This window comes from Lonchura striata, chromosome 2, assembly GCF_050655825.1.
Source record: "Lonchura striata isolate lonStrDom1 chromosome 2, ASM5065582v1, whole genome shotgun sequence".
NCBI lineage: Eukaryota > Metazoa > Chordata > Aves > Passeriformes > Estrildidae > Lonchura > Lonchura striata.
The window spans coordinates 41,566,667-41,582,660 of record NC_140704.1 but is presented as its reverse complement, the minus strand read 5'-3'; the positions used below and the strand labels follow the sequence as shown (position 1 = coordinate 41,582,660).

The following is a 15,994-nucleotide window of genomic DNA, read 5'->3' as shown; positions in this document are numbered from 1 at the left end:
TAGTTCCAAAAACTGTCTCCTGCAGACATTCACATGCATACTCACTGTGACTGATTTTGCAAGTTTTAAGTTAAAATTTTTTATGTTTGTCATGGAGCCTTGCCTACAGATAGCTTCATGGATAGCCAGAGGTCCTGGTGCTGAGCTCATTTAAAGTTTGTATATTACAGGTGCTCTCTAAAGAATAATACCAAATTTAAGTGCTGGAGTATTTATGTTGTAAGCTGGTGGAATTTTCTGGCACATGGTTTGGAAATGTTGGGTCACTATGGACGGATGAAGGATGTAAAGGGACAGAGAACAATGAGGTGAGGAGAGCTTGCTTATCGACCTGCAGGAGCTGACCATGGACCAACATATTTAGCTCTGATGCTTGGCACAGACCATGTATGTCCGAATTCCAGATTGCCAGTCTCCCTGACTGGATGAGCTACATAGGAGTGGTGGCTCTTTTGTGCTGCAAGGGGAAGCAGAGGGCTCTAGGAGACTCAGTGGCAGAGGTGGTCTCTCCCTGGAGATCACAAAGCTCCGTGCCTTGCCCTGCAGCAGAGCTGAGTGTCAGACACACCAGGCAGTGGATCCGTGGGTAGCCCTTGCCAGGCTGTGTACTTGTGTATGTAGAGATTTGGGTTTACCTGGTGTCCCTGTAGCAGGACAGACTTCTTGAGCACCACCCACTACTGAAACTAGAGATGGGCTGTTTTTTCTGATCTTTCTCTCCTGCTCTACTGAGCCCCAAACTCCATGCCCTAAATGACTATTCACCAGAAGTTGCAGTGAGCTGCTGCATACCTTGGCAAATCTTGGAAAAGCCATCTTAATGCACTGTGGTCCCACAGTCTGAACCAGTGCAGGGATTTTTCCATATATGTTTTGTATTAACTTTTGTTATGTGCAGATCTATAGCTCTCCCTCAAGAAAATCAAAACAGTAAAACTTTACCTCTCACAGAATATTGTTTTCTTTTAAGTGAATCTAATGGGAAAACTTAGTTCTACTTTGCTGCTGTTTGTCTGAATCCTAGGATCTGTTTAGCTATATGAAAGTAGCAGATGTATATTTTTATTATTGTGATAGTATGATACTAAAATATCAGTGAATCTCAAAAAATTTAATTCTAAAACAAAAATATCTAAAAGAGAAGTTGATTTTTCAATTAAAAAGATGAAATTATCTTGTTCTTTCTCTACACCCTAAATTTAGTTTAGAAGGTATTCTGATACTAGTCAGTTTGAAAAACAAACATTAGTGAAGTATATTCCACTCTTATATACTAGGAATACTAGGAATACCCTTCTTCTGTGGATTATATGTTTGAAAAAGGAAATCCCCTTCTCTCCCCCAAATACCTTTTCCTCTGGCTCTTATTTTAATTGTAGTTATGTCTAATGTCTATGCCATACTCTTTCAAATGGAAGATGAATTACGAATGTAGCAACCTTCTGTGCCCTTCTGACAAATTACACCTGATGCTGCTTTTTTGCCTTAGAGTCAAATCTGGTTTTAATGCAATTGTGATTTGTCAGCCGGGGTAGAGAATTTTTTAAAAGATACTTATTATTGTAATCTTATTGGCCACAGTAGCAAAGAATATATTCCTTTCAAAAACAGTCACACCATCATTCTTGGAAGCATTTGTAAATGTTAAATCTAGGGCAATGGAATAATAATTATTTCTATGAGATTAGTAGCTCTTTGCACACTGTCAATGTGATAACCCATTTTTTAAACCTTCAAAAAGTCTAAAGTCTCTGCGTGGTGGTGGCAGAGGGGTTGTTACTTGATTCACTCCTCCTTGGCAGTGCCAAATAATCTGCCTTGTCCTTTGCAGTCAGCGTGGTGGTAACATGAGGCCTGACTTCAATTGCGATGCTAGATGGAACCTGTTCACCTTGGTTTGAAGATTACCACAGAGTTGCAAAAAGTGACATGGAACTTATAAGAAGAGAGATCATACCCAAGGAGTACTTTTGTGTAGGAATATTTTTATGTAGCAGGCTCAAGAGAAGTACCTCGTGTTGATGGTGACTGCCTTAGCAATGTTGTAGGTTGCCATTGTTATTTGTGCAGGTTTTGAAGGAGAGAAGGAAAGGTGTTTTACTCATGGGGCTGTGTATTTTCTTCACTGTCTTAAAGTCTATTTAATGTTACTCTCTGAATTTGGTTTGTGTTTCATGAGGTGAAGTTACTCTGTTTTAGTTTTAACCTTATATATGCAATCAACAGTTCAAATTGAAGGGAAAAGCTTTTTTATTGCAATTTTATACGTGATGTCTCATCGTGATCTGATGCCCATCTGAGCTTGACTGAGAATTAGTGTCCTATAGACCTCCAGGATAACTTGTGTTTGAGGTCTGCGGAGAGCAAATTAAGCAGCACTGACAGGTGGTTAGATAAAAACCGAATATCTTGACTGATTTTATAGGTTGTATGTTAAAAGTATTCATACTGCAGATACTGTTGGAGATTTACTTCTAGCCTTTTTTTGTATACTGGCTTTACCCCAAGTTTATCCCAACTCCAAAATGCATTGATTTCTTTGAGACATGTTTTGTTTAGAATGTGAATATTTAATTGGTATGTGGATTGGCCTTGCCAAAATTGAACCTCCTCCGATGTTGAGAACAATACTACACTGTTTTGGAAGTTCATTAAATGAAAGCGTTAAGATTTTTTTCTTCCTTGCTGTTCACACTGGTTTGGTGAATTGTAGGTCAATGGCTTAATGAAAAATATTTGTATTGGCATTGTTGTTACTCTGTCTGCGAAGTCTTTCCTCAGCTTTCCTAAAAAGTAGGATTGTAAGAACTAAGCAGCATATTATTATGAAGAATTTGTGAAGATATTTGCAAAGACCAATGTCAGGCACACCAAGAAACAAAGGCATTACCTCTGATGTTTCCAAGAACATTTCCTGAGCCAGGCATAAATAAATCAGTTACACCTCCAGATTTAGGTTTGTGAGAAAAGCAGAACAATACAAATATATACCCTGAATTGTAAATTTTTGCTTGTGTAAAGGTTGTTAATAGCACAATCCTATTGCTTGTTTTAGAGCATCTCATCCTCACGAAGTAGAAGCTCATCTCTGCTGCCACCTGGGACAGCTAATTCTGCATCTCCCAGTGGCCAGAAATACACGAATCAAAGTGGGTCAACTGTTGTAACCATCACACATCACAAATCACCTGCAGCTGCTCGAAGAGTGAAGAGCCAGCGATCTGGTCAACTCAATGAAGTCCGAGAGGTAAGAGCGAAACATCTGCTGTTTTGCTCTAACTTGGAAGTGCTTATTTTGCTTCAGAATAAGCAATTGAGTCTGACAAGTTAGTGATTCTCTTTGTTTCTGACTTTATGACAGCTTTGTTTTGATCCCCTTGCTGAGCAAGAGGTGAGCTTTAGTTCTGGTTCAGCTTCAGGTCAGGTGTACATAGATTTTTTATGCTGATGTTAAAATTGGTGTGTGCACATGCTTAAAAGTGAAGTAGATTGGCAACAGCTTCCAGGCTTTGCAGTGGTATTGCAGGACTAGAGGAGAATCTCTTTGAAGCTACGTGCAGCAATACCTTTCAGATCAGAAAGTGGGCCCTGAAGCATTTAAATGTAGCTGGAAAAAAACTGCTTGAATAAGTCTGATGAATGTGTGAATGAAAGCTTAGCTCCCCAAACTCAGCAGTTTGTTGCTATGCTGCTGTAGTCTTAACTTTGTGTCAAGTTTATATTGCTGGCCTTGCAGAGAAAAAATGGTTCATCTGTATCAAATGTATGGAAACCAAAGAAGAAAGCTTGTTTCTTTTAAACCCTGTTTGTACCAGTGTTTAAGAAATTTAACTCATACCGATTTAACTCTGTCTTTCAGCCAACAAAAATAGTACAGTTTTAAGCTTAAATAGTAAGGCAGATTTTCACAGAACACACTTTAATCTTTCATCTCTTACTCTTTTTTGCTTTGTCTTTCATGTTTAGAATTTGAATAAATTGTTGGGATGTGCTCTGAATGAAGGCTTAAATTGCACATCCTGAGGAGGAATGCTTGTTTTTCTTCTAGTAAATATTGGAAATGAAGAACTGACTGTCTGAATGTCAGACATTTTCTTTACATTAGAGAAAACGTACATCTGTCTATTTTTTATAAAAATATTCTGTCTTCATCTACCAATTGTCTCCCCCAGGTTACTCCTAGCATGCTAAATGTATTTGCTCCCATAGGTTGAATTCAGAGTGCACTTTAAATCTATTAATAAAATCAACAGTGGGAGTAATTGCAATTTTGTAAAATGAAGCTGAGTAAGGCTGAAAGCTATTTGGAAGAGAGTATTAGTGTATGTGCTGATCATAATAAGTTGGGAAGAGAAATAGCCATCAGTTGCAAAGAATACACCTGGAAGAAATAAATACTAACCTACAATGAGTAAGAGATCAGGTATCATCCCTGCATAAAAGGCCAGTGAATTGCTGACTCACTTGTTTGTGGTGTATTGCAATGTGATGTCATTCCAAAAAAGGTAACTGTTACAGGACTTCAGTCTGTAATGATGGAAGGTAATTATTTTGTTCTGCTTGATGCAAATGGTACCTCAGCTTCAGCAACACTTTCTTTTAGAGGGCTGCAATAATAATGGAAAAAAACCCCGTCAGACATTGAAGATACAGTAATGGCTGAAAGAAACGAGTGCTGTTCTGGGAGGGGAAATGGTACTAAGATGAATGATGCATAAGCAAATTTCCTAAGATGATATGTGGAGTTTAGCTTTTTAATTTTTGGATATTTTGTGTCTGCGTGCTGCTTCCTAAAGAACAGCATAACAGTGGAGAAATCAGACCTTCTACCCTCTTTCCCAGTTTTGTGTAAAAAGTGGCGGCTTAACTGATGTTACTTCCATCTTGTGAAGGGATAAGTCTGTTTCTTCCAGATTAAGGAAGGAGATTTTATTTCAGCAGTATGCTCTGTTCACTTCCTTCTCTTCTCCCTCATTTTCCAGAGTGAATGAAATAGACTTGGGTATATGATACCTGAGTTTTCAGGAAATACCTTTGTTCCATGTAGGAGTCAAACAGTGACTGTTAGATCCCCCCTCCCTTGTGAAATTTATCAGTTAAGAGATATGTCCAGAACCCGTCACAAAAGTGCACTTAAATCTGCTCTAGTCCTGTTTTTTAATCTGAAACAATGAAATGTAGGAGCTAAAAGTACAGTGAGAGAGTTAATCCTTTCCTCAATGCCCAAATCTTTGCTTTTTATTTTAAATTTGTTTTGTATGATCTGGATGAGGGGAAGAGACTGCAAAAGGATTATAGATCAATGTTAGTGTTCTCCGGATTGAACAATGCCTTTGAAGCTTTGACAAGCAAATAAGTTTTTTTAAATTGTTCTATAAATAGGACTGCATTAGCTAATTTTGCACCTTATAAATACAGTAGCTGAGTCAAAGAAAAAGTTTATCTGCTTCTGGAAAATGAGAGGAAGCATGTGTTTTAAACTTCACAACAATATTATGATATGGTAGTGCTACTGTGTTATATATGAGAGATCTTTGAAAAACAGTAATGCTGCAAAAAGAGGCATCCTTCACTTGGCTTGCATGGTGTTTGCTAGCTGGGACAATGTTCTTGAGAAAGTGTTGAACTCACAATTTCTTCTGAATTATGAACTTTCTTGATCTGGCCATATTATTTGGAAAAAAGTGAGGTGTATCTCCATGTTGTATATGGGGCAGAATATACGCCTATATTTTATATAATGCAAGATGTTTGGTACTACTTGACTGTTCTTTTCCCCCTCTTTTCACTTCGTAATAAGAATAAACAAAACAGGAAGAATTACAAGAACAACGTTTCCTTCTGTGATTTTTTCTCTTTGATTTAGTTTTTGTTGATTTGTTTGTTGACTTCTCATTGATTTGTTTTGGTTGATTTTAGCTTTTTTAACAGGCAAGAGAATTTTAGCATGAAACTAATTGTAGCAAAGAGGTCTATTTAGCACTAAACTGATAAGCAAAATCATATAAATGTAGTAAATACAACTGTCTAGGTCTGCAAAATTGCACAGGTATTTCCATTGCGAAATTGGAATTTCACCTATTTTCCAAATTTTGGTAAGTTAAAATTGAGTGTAAGTATGGAGCTTTTGACTACTATAAAAAATGTATGTTTTAATACTTGCCCTACTTTTGTATAGTGTTGAATTGAAAAGAAGCTCAGACTCATTACTTTTCATCATAATGTAATTTTTTGTTCTGTTTAATATATCTTAAATCAGATTTTTGCTTATATTAACTTGGTGTTAATAGTGCAGTCCACACTGATTTATGGAATATTACATCAAAACTAAAATTAACTGAACATTAACTTGTGAGAAATGATCTGCATCATGTTGCACTTCATGCAGAATTATTAGAGATCCTACCTCTTTATTTGGACCATAACTTAGCATTAAAGCACTACTTGGAGCTAATTTTTTAGTAAGCAATTTTATGGCAAACTAAGTCTCTGTGGTCTTGAAATTTAATTTTGTTTTTAAAACATGCCTATTATTAAAAAATGCCTATTATTATCCTATTAGAAATTTATTATTAGAATTATGCTTTCAGATTTCTTTACTGTAGGTGGTTAAAGTCAACTAGAAGGTTAAGCCAAGTGGCCACATCATACTTCAGATTAAATTTTAGCTGTCACTGAACTAAATAATAGTGGTAGAATGGTCAGAACAATGTTTATTTTGGCCGAGTGTCTGACTCATGTACCTCTGCCAGTGTTACTGTTGTTAGAGAACCAAGTGTGTGAAGATTTTGTAGTAATTGATAATAATTATTTACAGACATTTAGAGAAATAAAACTAAAAGAAGTCCAGAGAAATATTTCTTCCCACAATTTAAAAAAGCCAGTGAAGGATTATCTGATCACTTTGAAATGTGTTTGTTACAACTTTTGATACCCTGATTAGTCATCAGTATGGGTTTCTGAACATTTGGTACAGGGAGATCCAGATTTCATGGGGCCTCTACCAGTGTAACATCTCTTTTGAGTGCCAATTGGCAGTCCTAGAACTTGGAAAGAACTTTTGGTAAGATGACAGTCCTACTGCTTCTTGCAAGTCCTTTTCCATATATAAACAGTTACTATTTGATTCCTGCAGGAATTATGCAGCTAAATGATAGTTCTTTCCTTCCTTCCTTACAATATGGGGAAATCTAGGACTTGCATCTAGGGCTTCATGTATTGAGTTTTAACAGCAATTTTGCGAGGCAACAATTTTATGTAGTTATTGGGAGAAAGAGATTATTCTAAAACACTTTTGAGGATTTTTCAAGTGAGAAATTAATGTCTTCAGGTCACTGTAATATTTGGATAACAAAGCTAGGAACTGTGATTCCTTACTTTGAGCAAAAAAGGATGCTGTTGTGTGTGGAGAAGTGTTTGTTGTGTCACAGAATTATAGCACTGCACAGGCAGCATTGTAGGTAACAAAGGAGATGCGGTACTTAAACCACTTTGGGAAGCATTAAGACTTTCACAGGTGTGAACTTTATGTGAGGATGTACACTAAACTGTGTGTTCATGTTAAAGCTTTGTAGTTAATGCTTAAGCAGGTAGTGGGGGAAAGTTTTATAGCTTTTGACCTATGCCAAATTTTACTTTGCAGCTTTGAAAAAGTCAGGTTTTGCTTTTTATTTCATTTTTTTTTTGTTCTTTTTTTTTCTATGAAAGCATGTGCTTGGAAAGGTCAATGGATAAGGTCTAATGTGAGTCCTAGCAAAAAGAATGCTGTAGCTCTAGATATTTGGCGTAGTGCTGAGGTTCTGTGGGGTTGTGCAATAAGAGCTCATGGAAAAAAAAAAATGGATTCAGGTCCTTGAATAGGACACCATGTTTAGACAGTGTGAAGTATGCTCAAAGAACATTTAAAAATTCTCTTATCAATTTAAGTGGTTTTGAAAGTATGTGCCTAATTTTGTGTAAAATTACTTCATGTAAGTAGGGAAAAATGCTGTATATTAGATCATTGCTTTCACAGGCAGTTTTCGCCTTGATTTTGGAGTGCAAGATGAGAGCTAGGCTTGTAGCAAAGATGACCTTTAGGTATGCATGAGTAATAACTCAAATATTTGCTTTTAGGAGATGAAAATGATCTCATATTCACCTAAGGTATGGAGGCAGCATGGGCTGCTAAACTGTGCTAACTTCAGTCTTTCTGGCCTAGTAATGTGGGTGCTTTGTCAGGGGAGAGCTGATAACCTTGGACTGCAGCTACAATAGCACTGCTCAGGTCTGTGTTGCTGTGCCTTTGCTAGTCAGGTATAAAACTAGTTACCTAAAATCATGTCCATTTCTCTTTCTAGATATGTTTTAGTATAAAAAGCTACTTTGTGGTGTTTTCTTTGTGGTAGTTTGTGGTTGATTATTTTAACTAGTCTTCTCGCATTTCAAAACTAGTGTAGTAAGTACACTCTAGACAGATTTCTCAGTTGGACTGACCAGGGGCATTTCATCTCTCATAGGTACTGCAGAAAGTGTTTATACTGTTTCAGTTTTGAAATGCAAGTGTCCTGTATTCTGTTCACTTTAGGAAATAATATAGTGGTACAGTGAGTGGTGGTTTTGGATAAGGAAGGGAGAAAACACAGAGAAGTAACCTTTGTTAGTTACAGCTCTCCAGTTTTTCCTGGACTTCTATTTAAAATATCTTCCTCCAACCCCCCACTATACGTAAGAAATTAGTAAAGGCTTATCCTATTGATCATCTTTTATCAAGATAAAATATAAGTAGTCTTTAACTATAGGTGGATGCTAATTAGAAAGTGAGATATGTGACTGAGGAAGTTACATCCTCATAACACTGCATCTATACTTTATATGGATTGTATGTATTACACTCCCATTTGTCTGCAAACTCACTGTCAGAAAATTTTCACTTTAATTATCTGGGTGGGAAAAACAGAAGAGTATCTCTACTCTAAAACAGGTAATGTAAAATTGCTTGGAAAAAAACTTAAACCAAAACCAGCTGTTTCTCAGAAAGCAATGGATACCTCTTGTCTTGAAGAAGAGTGAAGCAGAAGAAAAGACAGCAGAAAACCTTTGTGTTCAGGTTTGTGTCCGTTGAAGTCAATACAAATGAATGAGGCCTTAAGCCTTAATTCAGTAGTTTGATATTAATTTGGCACAGAACATGGTAATATAAGTTATACTACAGCTACTACTACTTAACTGTGTTTAGATGCACTTTTTGATTTGAGAAGTGTTGTGATACAAATTTGTGTTACAGGTACATTTAACAACTCAGTTGCAGCTGAGCTTGTTGATACCAAAAGGGTTGCTCCCAGTTGGGTTTTAACAGGAGCCATTATGATTTGTTTAGAGGTATTGATTCTGTAAAAGTATAAGCCAGTTGCAAACCTAACATGAAGCCTAAAAAGGGCAGCTGCAGATGTTACCTCTGCACTTTCTTCTGAATTGGTGTTGGCCCCTGTTCTAGAAACCTGCGATACTTGAACAGTGTGAAAATACCAGTGTGAGCACACAGAAATACTCTTCTGGCTGTACAGCAATGTTTGTGTGATTGCCTGCCCTTCCTCTCCTTAGGGAGAAAAACAGAATTGAGAGCATGAACAGATGCAGTTACTCAGTGCCTTCTGTGGCAGTTCCTTTGGAAGCAGTTTGTCTTGTCTATAGATGTCTATTCTTCTCTACCTGTTTTTCCTATCTCAGGTTGGTCCTGCTAAGATCAATAGAAACATGTCGCCTAGGGGAGTAAGTGGGATGCTTAAATCTCTGACAATGTCAGTCTCCTCTCCCAGAGTAGTAAATGTACATGTGCTTATAAAAATTATTCAGTAAGTAGCATTAACTGTCTCACTTTCAGGGATGAGGTGATGGAAATTATTCTAATACTATAAACTAATTGTTACCATTACATAAACATGAGCTGAATACTTCTGTGATCTCTGAACCTTTGCCTTGTGTTTGCAATATGTTTGAGGTCACTTACAGTGCATATAGGTAGCATCTTCCTAAACTGCACTTTGTTCTGTGCATTTGATTTTGTATTCATGTTAAGGTTGAGTCATCCTGGGTTCCAGATACCCAGGCAGGGAGAATTAAGGTTGCTATGGGAATTGTAGAGCAAATGTTCTGCTAAAATTACACTATTTGTCCATATGGGTTATGTCAAGAATGAACCTGGCTCATTATTTCTGATATTTCCTTCTACCAGCCCCCCTGCTACTTCGAACCTGAAAAATATGAGTTATACAAACATAGCTACTTTTCTTTTTTTTTTCAGCCTGTAGTTTAGCACTAATCAAGCATGTGCAAAGATGATAATTTTCCATCATTTAATAAATGGCAATTTATAAATTAGGGGTAATACTGTACGTATGATAACTACATTCAGAGATTGCTGCAGCATTTATTTTCTTAAGCAGTTTCAGAGAAGCCAAGATTATTCTTTACAGTTATTAAAACATTTAATTACATTTCAAGTAAATGGTAGGTTCCCAAGGGATCCTGAGAGAGTTACATTTGAAGGGAATTCAGTCTCCAGTTTTTATGTGCCTTCAAAACTGCCACTTATTTCTGCTTTATGTACAAAATTCAACCATTTTATGTGCACATTTAAAACAGCATAGCATACCATACACATGTGCAACTACAGGGTAGTTTTCTTTCACAACTATAGCACAAATACTGCATTAGTTTAAAATCAGAGTTCTCAGTTTGAAAGTGAAGCATTAAAGAAAACATATTTCAGTAAATATTTTCTTGGATAGGGGTATCACATCTCATGGTCTTGTTTTCAGTGCAGGGTGGCTGGCTGATGCAGCAGTCATTTTCACAGCAAACCCTGAACTAGGGTGAGAAGGGGCACCTTCTGCAACTCTGTAATGCAAATTGCTGCTTCCGAGATACATGGGCCATTTTGTTAACCCACACTTACCTGCTATTTTTACTGAATTAAGTAGAAGGTATTTTTGAATGTTATCAGTGGTAATATATGACAATGTAATATTAGGTGGCTAGTGAATTTTCAAATACTAAGTACAGAAAGTACTTCCATAAATGCCCTCAAGAAGAAAGTAACCATAGAAATGGCTCATATATTTTAAGCATAGCATGAAGTTTACATTATTATACATGTTTATTGAGGACTTACTGTAATCTTCAGCTCCTTGTGTAACACCTAAAGTACTGAATGTGACTCTTAAGAAAGACGGGAAACATTTTGAATTTACAGCAAATGTGAATAGTAAGCATTGTTACTCTTAGTTATTTAACGAGGACCTGATCTCTGACAGCTTTTGCTGCATGTTCTTACTGTAATGCTTGCCTTGCAGGCGTTGAATGCTTTGGAAACTGTGCTACATAGGTGCTTTTCAGCAGCTGCTTACCTGCTTCTTGGTTGCAATTCAGATTTCTGACAACATGCTTTTAATAAATGACCAGTAAGACAATGGCTTGCAACATCTCATCCAACAAGCAAACCTGAACTACATCTGCCCAAATCTGACATATGCTTTAAAGTAGCATTTAAGAATAAAATACTACTACTACTACTACTGCTAATAATAATAATAGTAGTTTTAAAAGATTTGGAGTTATTTTTTTCCAGCACCAGGTGTTCTGACAGAAACCTCTGCATCCTTGAAGATACTCATGTTGAAACGTGTAATTTATGTTCAACATGGCCTTTTCTCTTCTGAAGAATAATTTCACTCAAAGTCCAAACCCCATCTTTTATCACTTGTGTCCTATGTTGCAGTAAACTGATAGAAATTTCCTGTGATTGCTGATGTTGACCTAATGGCTAGCAGCAACATTTTAGGAGCTCTCTGGAATGCTTGAAATTCACAAATGAGCCTAAATTCCTGATAACCAAAATATGCTTTCCAGATCAGGGCTATAGTTGTTAACTTCAGCAAAATGATCCTTCTGAAGCATAAGGAAAACTGCTACTCAGAAGAGCCCACAGAATAACATCTGTCTATAAGTAACGTTTAATGACTAAAAATAATGACTTTGCAAGGTAATTTTTATAGTAAAATTGCATAAGAATAAATGCCCACAAAGTTCTTTTTATAAACTGCTCTCAGTGCTTTATTCTGTGGTTTAAAATAGAACAGTGTGCTTCCTGCTTGGCTAGATGGCAGCCAGCTGCCATCCAAGATTTACTTGAATTTGTGCACTCCTTAATTTTGTTTTTCTAATTTTTTTGGTTCTGGATTGCTAAAAGCAACTTGAAGTGGGGGAAGCCTTGGGAGCTGCTTTTTCTCTTCCCTGTGATTTTTCTTTGCGATCTCAGCTCTCTGTTCCCATTGAATTAGTAGGATGTGGTTATATAGAAAATACACAAGAAAAGGGATCATGGTGGGGGAACCCAGCACTTAATAGTTGTTCTTCTACAAAATGTCGTGTGTTACCCAGATACATGGAGTATTGACAGGGAGCTCTAATACAGCAGGCAAAAGAGGAAAACTGTCATGTCTCCTGCAACAGGCCCTGATACCCTGACACCTCCCTCCAGTGACCAGTGGCCAGTGCTAGGTTGATACTGATAATTTTGCAGAATAATAGCTTACTCTGATTTGTGGGAAAACACAGTGGTCATTGATACAATTTGGCTGAATCACATGCTTTCACTTGTGTATTTCTTAGGGCAGCCAGCTCTTTCTAAAAAGATTTCACTTCTCACCTAAAGACTTGTGGAGCGATTGCATCTAGTGTTTTAGTACTTTGGTTTGTTTGTAAATCTTCTTCCACACGAAAAATTTTGTGAGGGAGAACTGTTCTCCTTCATATTTATGCAAGATTTTCAGATTTTAGCAAGAAGGTATTCTCAGAATAATGAAAAGATTTTGTGAGAATGACAGGAAAAGCTTCCCTCCCCTCCCATTTTTTCCCCTCCTGTATAATGAAGCCACTCACGGAAAGCTGAATATATATCAGACTATTGATTAAGACTAAAAATATTCTCTAATTTAGAAAATCCAAGATTGCCTGTCTACTTAAATATTCTCTGGCAAAATGGGAACTTTTTGTCTGTCTGCAAGGACACAAGGTCTTTTCCTCACCCCTGCCCCCAGTTGCCTTTCTGTCATTCAGTAGCTCATTTCTCAGGTGAGGAGGACAGATTGAATACAAAAAGCATGCATTTAACCTTATGTCTGGGGTTGTCATGTATGGTAAGGAGGTAGCAAAAGGAGGCATTTGATTTGTTTTTGCCTGACATACGAGGGGTGTTTTGCTGAGATTTCTGGAGGCATTCTCAGGGATCCTGCCAGAACTGCTTTGATCCTCTGTACTAACTATTTGTATTGCAAGGGCTGTGAAGCTCTCTCTGGTGTCTCTCTGCTTCCCAGATTTAAGAAGCAGACTTCTTTAGAAACTCAGAACACTCAGATTGTCTTTGAGAGTGTCTTGCATCCAAATAAAATGTCTTAGTGAAGTCCCAGAGAACCCTGACAATTACAGATATCATATACTTTTTGGTGTTTGGAGATGGACCTGTTAAATATATTTTGTCTTTCATTCTTCTGAATAGAATGCTGCTTTTGTAAAACAGGTAGTTAAGTTAGGTCCTCTCCCTTTCTTGCTGAGCTTCTATTTTGAAGGGAGGAGCTTCCTCTCATATACCTGAGCTGCAACCAACTGAGAATTTCTTGGGAGGGTAGATTAATTTTCCTCCTCTGCCACTGCATGGAATGTAATTTTCCTCCTCTGCCACTGCATGGAATGTTTAAGGCTTCTAGACCATTCAGCAAAAGAGACCCGTGTCCCCCTTTTCCTCTTTCTCTCAAATCTGGTGATTTCATGGACTAAAGCAATAGTATTCAGACCTACAAAATATGAAGTCCTACTATTGTAGCTGTGCAACTAATAGCTAATAAGGGAGCTTGCAGGTGTGATTAATAAGCTACTGGATAGTAGGCCAATGAGTCTGTAGTTCATCAAATGATTAATGAATGTTGTCTGTGCAAAATAAGAATTATATTATATTATAAGGATATAGTTTAAGTGTCCAAGTTGCATAATTTGAAGATACAAAATAGGAATCAAATGTGTGAAAAAAGGAGCATAGTTTCATGTGTAGTATATGAAAAAATTAACTAGCCAATTCAAAATTTTCCTGACAGATGGTGGTAAATAAGAGCTGCTCTCTGGAGACTAAACCTTGTGCTGAGGTCTGTGTAGAGCTTATAGCCCCTGGAGGTGCTGATGGCAACCAGTGGGACAGCAGCAGATTGGAAAGAGTACCTGAGAACAGGAAACAATTGAGTCATCCTGCCTCCTCCACTCCCTGTTTTTCTGGTTGTCTTAGACTTGGCTTTTAGACTCAGTCCTGATGACATTTGATGTTTCCTCTGTAAGGTTTTCCTCACAAGGAACCACCCTGTGGAGCGGGTGTTGAGAAGGCTGAGCACAAAAAGCCAAAACAAAACCCCAAAGGAAATACTGTTTTGTTAGCTGAGACAATGAAGATATGTAGCAACTGACTTTTCAGTTTTTCCCGTAACAGAGATTGTGGGTTCCTGGTTAGGGAAAAGATAACAAAATAACAGATGAGGGTGAGAGAGCTTGTTTTCATTCTCCTTTGAGGGAAAAAATTGAATGGTGAAAGCAGGGGCAGGGACTGAAAAGAAGAAGAAATGTGTTCTGGTGATTAGCTTCCATCCTGATTGTCAGAGGTATAGTTCTGTTTGTTCCGTCACTTTTTGTGTCTCTGTCTGCAAATTGCATGCCAAATGAAAATTAACTTGCTCCTTTGAAGCTTTGTTGATAGGATGTATGTGTCTGAGCCTTAATAACTATTATATAACAAGTAATTCCAATTTTAATGTTCATTGTTTGCTTTGTTAAAGTAATTGAGGTCAGCTGGCTGCCACCCTGAGGTGATGATAATGGAGAATTTCGTGCTTATTCCCAGTAATGGGAGGGAAGCAGTAATCAGGAAAGAACAGCTGATACGGATGTCATTATCTGGTTCCATCTTTCCAAGATACTTTCAAAGTATCTCAATTGGTGTTCTAGGATCCTTCCTTAAAACATTTTTTGTCATTAGCATAGTAATGTTCACAAAGGCTACTGTGGGTCTTACTCCTGATTGAAGATTTCTGGGTAGAATTATTTCCTGTTTACAGTTTAAGGAGGTTGTTTTTGGTCTGAAGGTCAGCTTTTATTGAAAGCCAAGTGTACGGATATGTTACTGGTGGTCATCTGGTCTTGTGCCTGTTTCTACACTAGACGCTTTAAAAGCTGAAGTGCAAAATTATCTTGATAAGAGATTTCTGTTAGCTATTGGAGTACTTCCAGCAACAACCTCTATTCTTAGTTATTTCATCTTAGTTACATATTGAGCTGTGATTTTGTCTTCCTGGCTTGCATGCTACAGATGGAATCCCATCCCAAGATCTGTTATGTGACATTACTGAAGAAAAGAGTGAAGTCTGTAAATCCTTGTCAGAAAATTTCTTTTGTCAAGCAGTAAGATGGACATAGCAAGTAACCTTGAGTAGTCTGAGAAGTCTTCTCAGTAATTTAAGTCAAAGCAAAAGTTAATTTCCTCTGCTGTGGTTATGCTTAACTCAAAACAACAGAGCATTAAATTTGGAAAAAAAAAATCACTTTTACGGCATTGGTACAAGTTACCTTCATTTGCCAGACATCTCAATTGGTGAGGTATACTTTCTGAGCTGATGATTAACACTATTTACAGTAGTCATGCATGTGTGTTGATGCTCTTTCCTTTTCAGAATAAATAGTGGAAAGTGGGCAAGTTTAATGGAAATACTGTTGGATTTATGAATAGGAGCTGAATTGGTTGCTAGTGTATTCAGTTAGTGAGGGGTGTGGTTGCTTTAGTGACATAGGAGTTCTAGGTATTAGTATCTTACATTTTGATGTATTCTTGATAGATGTATATGTATATATATACACCTACATTCTACTTATACTGGCTGTTTTAACTTTTGATTTTTACATATGACAGTTTGTGGTGTTG

At 37.2% G+C, this 15,994-nt stretch overlaps 1 protein-coding gene across 3 annotated transcripts in view; it reads left to right on the top strand.

Moving 5' to 3' along the window:
* Positions 1-15,994, top strand: part of OSBPL10 (oxysterol binding protein like 10) — a 113,714-nt gene that overhangs the window by 42,362 nt on the left and 55,358 nt on the right. For 2 of the 3 annotated variants that reach the window (XM_085573234.1, XM_021525868.4), the window contains exon 4: positions 3,056-3,247. The exons of the other annotated variant lie outside the window; for it this stretch is intronic. In XM_085573234.1, the coding sequence (XP_085429360.1) occupies positions 3,056-3,247 (192 nt within the window). The remainder of the gene's footprint in view (positions 1-3,055; positions 3,248-15,994) is intronic. 3 annotated transcript variants of the gene reach the window in all.